The sequence below is a fragment of the Agrilus planipennis genome, unplaced genomic scaffold (assembly GCF_000699045.2).
Source record: "Agrilus planipennis isolate EAB-ADULT unplaced genomic scaffold, Apla_2.0 scaffold178, whole genome shotgun sequence".
Lineage (NCBI taxonomy): Eukaryota > Metazoa > Arthropoda > Insecta > Coleoptera > Buprestidae > Agrilus > Agrilus planipennis.
In genome coordinates, this window is record NW_020439320.1 from 340,572 (window position 1) to 350,935 (window position 10,364).

Genomic DNA, 10,364 nt, shown 5'->3' on the forward strand with positions numbered 1-10,364 from the left:
AATTAATTCAATTATTTTACAGTAGTTTATAATGTACGTAACACTAGTACATAATGTATAACATTTTGAACTACTTTCCGATTAAAGTTGTATATTGTTAAAATTAGAGAAGATGAAAACAGCTTCAATTTTTTTTTAATTTCTAGGGGTATCAATTATTAAAATAGATACCGTTAATAAATCAGTTATTTATGATTCTGTAATTTGATATAAAAAGTAAATTATATTTTACTTAAAATACCAGCAATATTTGTTTTATAAAGGCGTTATATTTTTAGAAATATTCGTTTATAATTTACCTATTTTTATCTAGTATAAACCGTTCCATATAAAATTAATACTTAAGTGCCTTACGTATTATAATGCAAGCAAAACCTGACAAGAAAACAAATTATGAATTAAGAGCAATAATATAAATAAAAAAATCTCATTAGGAAATTAAGAATTCCGTATTGTGTACTTCACAGTTGTGTTTAAATGTATCATGATCATTAGTTAATATTACTTTTGTTTATGTAATTTGTTACTTAATTGCTCTTAAATTGTGTTTTGTTAATAATGTAAATACCACGTCTTTCAAAACCATTTGATACTTGTTATACTATGTTTGTACTTTTATTACATTTTTATGACATCTTTTAACTAAAAAAATAACATTTTATATCATTTATTTTATGTACGAGTAATTTAATAAATTATTTCTAATTTTTTTTAATAAATATTTGCTAATGGTATTTTTTAGATCTCATATACAAATTGGAGATGAAAAACTAAAGAGTCGCTGATATTCGATATCTAGGAAGTCATATATGTCAGGATGGCAAAAATGGTGCAGACATAATGCAAAGAATAGTGTGGAGTTGAGTCACTTATAGTAAAAGAAATTCAATCCGTGCTCGCGAACGGTTAGTGAAAATTCCAAAAAGATTGTTCAAAGAATATGTTTGGGATGCAACTCTGTCAAAAGTTAGAATCCTTTAAGACATGACGTCAATAACAGATGATGAATATACTGTGGATAGGAAAAACTAGAAATAAGTAATAGAATGAGTAGGAAAACAATGGACGTTCGGTAAGAAACACAAAAAAAGGAGAGGTAAGATCTTAAGGCACTTTTTGAGACATAGTTAGAGACTACTAAAAGTAAAAAGAGGCGTTATGAAGTGTAGAAAAAGACAGATTAAATTATTGTTGGCAAATAGTTTAGATTGCGGTTGTTCTAGTTTTAGGGAAGTGGGATTGGCTCAGGATAAGGAATGGAGGTACGTGTCCAATCACTCTTTAGACTGACAACCCTGTGATGATTTAAAATAGTATTTTGTTAATTTTATTACAATATACATCTAAAGAAATAATACTTATATTGCAGACATAGTTTTTTATGAAAATCACAATTATACTTTTTATTTGTTACTTTGGTGTAAATCATTTTGGATTTTTTTTTGTTAACTTACACATATTTGAAAAATCTTAACTTTGAGGATGAACAGTAAGCTTACAATCAGTCCAAAAATAACAGAAGGAGGTCATTAAGGTAGTAATGGACCTTTAACATGTGGTTTGTCTACCAGTCTTGCAAACTGGTGCCCAATATAATTAATACGTTAATTTAAATTTTCGATAAATTGTGCGTTGTTTACGGGTTTTACATACGTTCGAAACCTAATTGTGCGTCAATAGTTTTGTTTAAAAAAAATTATATCAGCTGCTAGGAGAAATGCAATGTCCATTTATTCGAAAGCCATTGCAGCTTCATAATTTCATTGACGCCAATCGGTTGCACCCCATTTGTTTAGAAAGAATGAAAAAGAAAAATTGTTTGGAGTGCAGGTGGAAGTTCAATGTCGATTTAATTAAAAACTACTGAAGATATCTTAATTTTATTGACGCCAATCGATTGCGCGTTATTTGTGCTTATTGAAGATTGGACTATTATGGCAAGCGGAGTTTATTTTTATATTATTTATTAGTAATAATTACAAGTAAATGTAAATCGATTAAAAACAACATATTACAACCTATCTCAACTGCTGTACAGCCAGATCGCCATAAAGAAACCCATTTATCCATTACTTTTTAATGATTACTAATTTTATTTGGAAATACATTCTGTTACAGTAAAAAGGTTGTTTATTAAAAAAAAAAAAAAATTCCTAATGCACATTTGAGGTCATTCATTGACATTTTATATTCATCATGTGCATATTGGTTTAAATTAATTAGGGGTCAGTATCAAAATATATTTGTGTGTTGTTAAGTATTAAGTTTGGCTTTTTTTTTGGTGATCTGAAGTAATCATAAAGTCAATCATTTTAAGGATTTTGATGTTTGTTGTTTATTAAAAAATATTGCTGTAGAATACAATCTATGAAAAAATAATGCGTTAAATTTTACTAGGTATGTTACGTTCACAATCTTTCTTTTACATTTTGCGGTGACATACAATTTTTAACTATCTATGCAGTCCAATGTACTTTGATGCGTGTGCGGTTGCATACAAAATATTTTTCTTCTACATTAATTTTTCTTGTTTCTTGCAAGTTTTCTTTGCAAAAGTGTCTATACTGACGGCGGTTTATTTATAATTAATCATGGTTTTACGTATGACATTTAATTCGTTCTCGATTTGACTAGATTGTTTTTTTATGTATAAGTACTTGCCTATGGCTATTTCTTTGCAAATTGCGTTGTTGTTGTGATGATTCTTATTAGGTATTGGATTTTTCCCAATTATACAGAGTAAATTAAATTTTCCTCGTTGCAGATGTTTCTATGAATTTTATACATCTATGGATCTATGAGATACGACACGCTTCATCGTCGTTTATAAAGTAAGAATTTTAAAATTTTACTTGCTTTTTTGTAAGTATTTTTATTCTATTTAATTATTTATTTAATTCGTACAATAGTTAATTCGTTATTTCTGTATTTCTACAGATTTAAGATAAATGAGTGAGGAGATTAAAGTTTATTTTGATGCTACTGAGAAAGCAAGTCGTCTATCGTGTTGTATCTGTTACGTTATCATCTTGGAGAATTGAAGTTAAGTGCTATATTGTATATGTAGTATATTTATTTGATATCAACAGAAAAAAAGGTTGAACATTACTTTAATTAGGAAAGCTAAAGTAATTGTATCCGAATACTTTTGAAGTGAAACTTCTTTACGCACAGTAAGGTAAGTTCGTTTCATGCGAGTTGCTATGTAACGAATTCATGCAACGGATGACCCCACTCTACTCGGTCACGTAGTCGAGTTCGTAGTGGGGATTGCTTGAGCCGTGAGCGCGCTTCAATGCAACATTCGTTACAGGCAACCCGGCATGTATAGTGTAGCCCTAACAAGATGTATGAATGTATTTGTATGTGTGTCTACACTCTATAGTCGAAACGACGCCACTGACGCCAATTCCTTAACCCCTATCCCGGTATGTTTGTGTGTTTAAAGAAGTTTCACTCCAGTAGCGTGTTGTATAATTAACGTATTTTTTTTTTTCATTGATTTCATTTAATAGGAACATTATAAAACTCCAGATGCCATAAAATTACGGAGCATCAGTTGTATCAGTCTTCATTTGCTCCAGAAAGTATATGTCTACTTGTGGTCTTAAAGAACGCATGGAAGTGGTTTTTTTCCATTGGGAATGACAAAAAGTGTGCTGTTGCTGTAGGAGAAATTCATGACACTGAACTGGTAAGTAACTATCACTTAGAAATAGAAAAGAAGATTGCAGTTAATTTTGATGTTACTGAAACAGCCGATGCTTTTGACGTCTTCACCTAGCAACATTATGCAGTTAATTTTGGCCCTGAGATTGGGAGGCATTTGGAAAATTAATTTTGAAGCCACTGAAACAACAAATTGTCTGCAATGGTACCCTTCGTAGATTTGGTTTGTTCAATACACTGATGAACTTTAGAACACTACTTTTTATAGTTAACTAAGGTGAGAGTACATAACATAATCAATGTTAATTGCTCTTTATTAAACTATTGTGACATTTCTTTTAATAATTATATATTCTCCGTAGTATAAATTGATGTTATCGTGCGTCTATATTTACATTATTTTAACNCTGAAACAACCGATGCTTTTGACGTCTTCACCTAGCAACATTATGCAGTTAATTTTGGCCCTGAGATTGGGAGGCATTTGGAAAATTAATTTTAAAGCCACTGAAACAACAACTTGTCTGCAGTGGTACCCTTCCTAGATTTGGTTTGCTCAATTCACTGATGAACTTTAGAACACTACTTTTTATAGTTAACTAAGGTGAGAGTACATAACATAATCAATGTTAATTGCTCTTTATTAAACTGTTGTGACATTTCTTTTAATAATTATATATTCTCCACAGTATAAATTGATGTTATCGTGCGTCTATATTTACATTATTTTAACCATGTATTATGCATGTTGTTTACTGAGGATGCTAAAATATTGTTTCATTTTATAGGAACTTTGGAAGAATTCCAAATTCTGTTAAATTGTGGAGTATTTGTTGTATCAGTCGTCAATCACTCTAGAAAGTAGCTGCGCCTATGGTCCTAAAAAAAAGCATCAAAAAGCCATTTTCCCATTGGGAACGGAGACAGTGTGCTGTTGTTGTAGAAAGGATTTATGACAATGAACTGGTATGTAACAGTATCAATTAAAAATAAAATAGTAAATGAGGTCCCAGGAACTTCAATTGCTTAGACATTTATAACTTGCCTCAATAGACAACTTTTAAGCAACATTTCAGCAGAATGAATGTATAACTGATGGTTTGATTAGTGTGAATGTTACTGATTTACTTGCTTTAAAATTGGTAATTGATTAGTTCTTACAGATAAGAAGGAATTGGTGCTGCTGAAACAACCGATGCTTTTGTTGTTTTCACCTTGCAACAATATGCAGTTAGTTTTCGCCCTGAGAATGGGAGGCAAATGGAAATTAATTTGGAAACCACTGAAACAACAAATTGTCTGCAGTGATATACCCTAGATTTGCTTTGCTCATCATACTGGCAGACTTTGGAACGCTACTTTCTACGATTGGTTAAGGTGAGAAAACAACGTAATTAATATATATTGCTCTTTATTAATCTATAGTGGCATTTCTTTTAAACTGTTACCTATTGGCCAGAGCATAGATTGATGTTGTGACGTATGTATAGAATTTTAATTATCTATAGTCCACAGCATCTATGGTATGTCATTTAACGTTTATCTATTGGTCACAATTTAAATTGAGTTGCGCATCTGTGGAGTTTTAATAATTATCTATGGTCAACATTATAAATTAATGCAATATGCATCTATGATTATATCTATGTATGATTACCTCGCATTTATATGTCAAATTTAGTCTGTCATGTCAACTAGACGCTTGTCACCATTTTATGATTCAACTGCTTTACTTGGTTTTTGGTGCGTGTTTTTAGGTGTGTTTAATCTCTTCCTTAATTAACAGTGTAATTAATAAGTTTTTTTCTCATTTCTACAGATCGTTCAACAAATGAGGGGGAGTTGGAAGTTCAGTTTGGTCGTACTGAAACAACCATTGTCTACATTGGTGTGGTCTTTGGTGAACTACATCCTTGATTTGCTATTTTTGTCTTCGCTTTCAATCATTATGCAGTTAGTTTTGAACTGATGAGTGAGAGCAAATGAATATTTATTTGATTTCCACTGAAACAAGGAATTTTCTGCATTGGCATTATTCCTAGATTTGGTTTGCCTTTCACACCTGCAAACTTTGGAACATTACAATCTACAGTGAATTAAGGTGAGAATACAATCAATACTAATTCTCTTTATTGAACTATTGTGACATTTCTTTTAATAATTATCTACTCTCCATAGTATACATTGACTTTATCGTGCGTCTATATTTACATTATTTTAACCATGTATTATGCAGGTTATTTACTAAGGATGCTAAAATACTGTTTCATTTTATAGGAACATTGGAAGAATTCCAGATTCTGCTAAATTGTGGAGTATTTGTTGTCTCAGTCGTCAATCCCTCTAGAAAGTAGCTGCGCCTGTGGTCCTAAAAAAAAGCATCAAAACGCCATTTTTCCATTGGAACGGAGACAGTGTGCTGTTGTTGTAGAAAGGATTTATGACAATGAACTGGTATGTAACACTATCAATTAAAAATAAAATAGTAAATGAGGTCCCAGGAACTTCAATTGCTTAGACATTTATAACTTGCCTCAATAGACAACTTTTAAACAACATTTCAGCAGAATGAATGTGTAACTGATGGTTTGATTAGTGTGAATGTTACTGATTTACTTGCTTTAAAAGTGGTAATTGATTAGTTTTTCTTGCCCGTTTCTATAGATTGTCGTAACAGATAAGAAGGAATTGGTGCTACTGAAACAACCGATGCTTTTGATGTTTTCACCTTGCAACAATATGCAGTTAGTTTTCGCCCTGAGAATGGGAGGCAAATGGAAATTAATTTGGAAACCACTGAAACAACAAATTGTCTGCAGTGATATACCCTAGATTTGCTTTGCTCATCATACTGGCAGACTTTGGAACGCTACATTCTACAATTGGTTAAGGTAAGAAAATATGACGTAATTAATATAAATTGCTCTTTATTAATCTATAGTGGCATTTCTATTAAACTGTTATCTATTAGCCAGAGTATAGATTGATGTATTGACGTATGTATAGTATTTTAAATATCCATAGTCCACAGCATCTATGGTATGTCGTTTAACATTATCTATTGTCTATATCATAAATTAACATGTGCATCTATGATTATTTCTAATTTATATGTCAAATTTGGTCTGTCATGTAACTAACTCTTGTCGCCATTTTATAATTCAGCTGTTTTACTTGTATTTTGGTGCGTGTTATTAGGTGTGTTTAATCTCATTCTAAATTAATAGTGTAATTAATATGTTTTTTGCCCATTCCTACAGATCGTTCAACAAGTGAGAGGGAGTTGGAAGTTCAGTTTGGTCGTACTGAAACAACCATTGTCTACATGGGTGTGGTCTTTGGTGAACTACATCCTTGATTGGCCGTTTTCGTCTTCGCTTTGCATCATTATGCAGTTAGTTTTGAACTGTTGAGTGAGAGCAACAGAATATTTATTTGATTTCCACTGAAATAAGGAATTTTCTGCATTGGCATTATTCCTGGATTTGGTTTGCTTTTCCCACCTGCAAACTTTGAAACATTACAGTCTACAGTGAATTAAGGTCAGAATACAATCAATATTCATTGCACTTTATTAAACTGTTGTGACGTTTCCTTTAATAATTATCTACTCTACAATATACATTGACTTTATCGTGCGTCTATATTTACATTAGTTTAACCATGTACTATTTAGGTTATTTACCAAGGATGCTAAAATACTGTTTCATTTTATAGGAACGTTGGAAGAATTCCAAATTCTGTTAAATTGTGGAGTATTTATTGTCTCAGTCGTCAATCGCTCAAGAAAGTAGCGTTTCCTATGGTCCTAAAAAGAGCATAAAAACGTCATTTATCCAGTGTGCTGTTGTTGAAGAAAGGATTTATGACAATGAACTGGTATGTAACACTATCAATTAAAAATAAAATAGTAAATGAGGTCCTAGGAATTTCAATTTCTTAGACATTTGTAACTTGCTTCAATAGACAACTTTTAAACAAGATTTCAGCAGAATGAATGTGTAACTGATGTTTCATTAGTGTGATTGTCACTGATTTACTTGCTTTAAAAGTGGTAATTGATTAGTTTTTCTTGCCCGTTTCTATAGATTGTCGTAACAGATAAGAAGGAATTGGTGCTACTGAAACAACCGATGCTTTTGATGTTTTCACCTTGCAACATTATGCAGTTAGTTTTGGCCCTGAAAATGGCAGGCAAGTGAAAATTAATTCGGAAGTCACTGAAACAACAAGTTTTCTGCAGTGATATCCCTCCTAGATTTGATTTGCTCATCATACTGGCAGACTTTGGAACGCTACATTCTACAATTGGTTAAGGTAAGAAAATATGACGTAATTAATATAAATTGCTCTTTATTAATCTATAGTGGCATTTCTTTTAAACTGTTGCCTATTAGCCATAGTATGGATTGATGTTGTGGCGTATGTATTGAATTTTAAATATCCATAGTCCACAGCATCTATGGTATGTCGTTTAACGTTTATCTATTGGTTACAGTTTAAATTGAGTTGTGCATCTGTGGAGTTTTAATAATTATCTATGGTCGACATTTTAAATTAATGCTATGTGCATCTATGATTACCTCACATTTATACGTCAAATTTGTTTGTCATGTGAACTTGACGCTTGTCACCATTTTATAATTCAACTGCTTTACTTGGTTTTTGATGCGTGTTTTTAGGTGTGTTTAATCTCATTCTAAATTAATAATGTAATTAATATGTTTTTTGCCCATTCCTACAGATCGTTCAACAAGTGAGAGGGAGTTGGAAGTTCAGTTTGGTCGTACTGAAACAACCATTGTCTACATGGGTGTGGTCTTTGGTGAACTACATCCTTGATTGGCCGTTTTCGTCTTCGCTTTGCATCATTATGCAGTTAGTTTTGAACTGTTGAGTGAGAGCAACAGAATATTTATTTGATTTCCACTGAAATAAGGAATTTTCTGCATTGGCATTATTCCTGGATTTGGTTTGCTTTTCCCACCTGCAAACTTTGAAACATTACAGTCTACAGTGAATTAAGGTCAGAATACAATCAATATTCATTGCACTTTATTAAACTGTTGTGACGTTTCCTTTAATAATTATCTACTCTACAATATACATTGACTTTATCGTGCGTCTATATTTACATTAGTTTAACCATGTACTATTTAGGTTATTTACCAAGGATGCTAAAATACTGTTTCATTTTATAGGAACGTTGGAAGAATTCCAAATTCTGTTAAATTGTGGAGTATTTATTGTCTCAGTCGTCAATCGCTCAAGAAAGTAGCGTTTCCTATGGTCCTAAAAAGAGCATAAAAACGTCATTTATCCAGTGTGCTGTTGTTGAAGAAAGGATTTATGACAATGAACTGGTATGTAACACTATCAATTAAAAATAAAATAGTAAATGAGGTCCTAGGAATTTCAATTTCTTAGACATTTGTAACTTGCTTCAATAGACAACTTTTAAACAAGATTTCAGCAGAATGAATGTGTAACTGATGTTTCATTAGTGTGATTGTCACTGATTTACTTGCTTTAAAAGTGGTAATTGATTAGTTTTTCTTGCCCGTTTCTATAGATTGTCGTAACAGATAAGAAGGAATTGGTGCTACTGAAACAACCGATGCTTTTGATGTTTTCACCTTGCAACATTATGCAGTTAGTTTTGGCCCTGAAAATGGCAGGCAAGTGAAAATTAATTCGGAAGTCACTGAAACAACAAGTTTTCTGCAGTGATATCCCTCCTAGATTTGATTTGCTCATCATACTGGCATACTTTGGAACGCTACATTGTACAATTGGTTAAGGTAAGAAAATATGACGTAATTAATATAAATTGCTCTTTATTAATCTATAGTGGCATTTCTATTAAACTGTTATCTATTAGCCAGAGTATAGATTGATGTTTTGACGTATGTATAGTATTTTAAATATCTATAGTCCACAGCATCTATGGTATGTCATTTAACGTTTATCTATTGGTCACAGTTTAAATTGAGTTGTGCATCTGTGGAGTTTTAATAATTATCTATGGTCGACATTTTAAATTAATGCTATGTGCATCTATGATTACCTCACATTTATATGTCAAATTTGGTTTGTCATGTAAACTTGACGCTTGTCACCATTTTATAATTCAGGTGCTTTACTTGGTTTTCGGTGCGTGTTTTTAGGTGTGTTTAATCTCATTCTAAATTAATAGTGTAATTAATATGTTTTTTGCCCATTCCTACAGATCGTTCAACAAGTGAGAGGGAGTTGGAAGTTCAGTTTGGTCGTACTGAAACAACCATTGTCTACATGGGTGTGGTCTTTGGTGAACTACATCCTTGATTTGCTGTTTTCGTCTTCGCTTTGCATCATTATGCAGTTAGTTTTGAACTGATGAGTTAGAACAACTGGATATTTATTGAATTCCACTGGAATAGGGAATTTTCTGCATTGGCATTATTCCTGGGCTTGGTTTGCTTTTCACACCTGCAAACTTTGGAACATTACAGTCTACAGTTAATTAAGGTGAGAATACTTGATATAATTAATTTTAATTGCTCTTTATTAATCTGTTACCACCGTATCTGTTTCAGGTCGACGTTGGAGAAGACAAAGATGACCCCGTAGTTAAAATAGTTCTCTATCTTGCATGCTCTATCTAGTAGAATTCATTAAGTTCATTTTATTCAAATTAATTTTTTATTTTGCAT

At 31.9% G+C, this 10,364-nt stretch overlaps 1 protein-coding gene and 2 long non-coding RNA genes across 5 annotated transcripts in view; all 3 read left to right on the forward strand.

Moving 5' to 3' along the window:
- Positions 1-990, forward strand: part of LOC108738400 (uncharacterized WD repeat-containing protein alr3466-like) — a 4,804-nt gene extending 3,814 nt beyond the window's left edge. The window contains exon 3 of the mRNA XM_018471802.1: positions 743-990. Within this exon, the coding sequence (XP_018327304.1) occupies positions 743-785 (43 nt within the window). The 3' untranslated portion in view covers positions 786-990. The remainder of the gene's footprint in view (positions 1-742) is intronic.
- Positions 991-2,805: 1,815 nt separating this feature from the next.
- LOC108738401 lies at positions 2,806-10,027 on the forward strand. 3 transcript variants are annotated; one of them, XR_003231938.1, is made up of 13 exons: positions 2,806-2,862; positions 2,938-3,178; positions 3,516-3,694; positions 3,759-3,946; positions 4,458-4,635; positions 6,334-6,560; positions 6,930-7,211; positions 7,387-7,548; positions 7,758-7,986; positions 8,414-8,695; positions 8,871-9,032; positions 9,242-9,470; positions 9,899-10,027. It is a non-coding gene; the product is annotated as an uncharacterized LOC108738401 (long non-coding RNA). The 3 variants fall into 3 exon arrangements; XR_003231940.1 differs by lacking the exons at positions 2,806-2,862; positions 2,938-3,178; positions 3,516-3,694; positions 3,759-3,946 and adding an exon at positions 4,101-4,273; XR_003231939.1 differs by lacking the exons at positions 2,806-2,862; positions 2,938-3,178; positions 3,516-3,694; positions 3,759-3,946; positions 4,458-4,635 and adding exons at positions 5,729-5,770; positions 5,947-6,123.
- Positions 4,647-5,690, forward strand: LOC108738402. The gene is made up of 3 exons (XR_001937979.2): positions 4,647-4,776; positions 4,833-5,046; positions 5,489-5,690. It is a non-coding gene; the product is annotated as an uncharacterized LOC108738402 (long non-coding RNA).
- Positions 10,028-10,364: the final 337 nt, after the last annotated feature.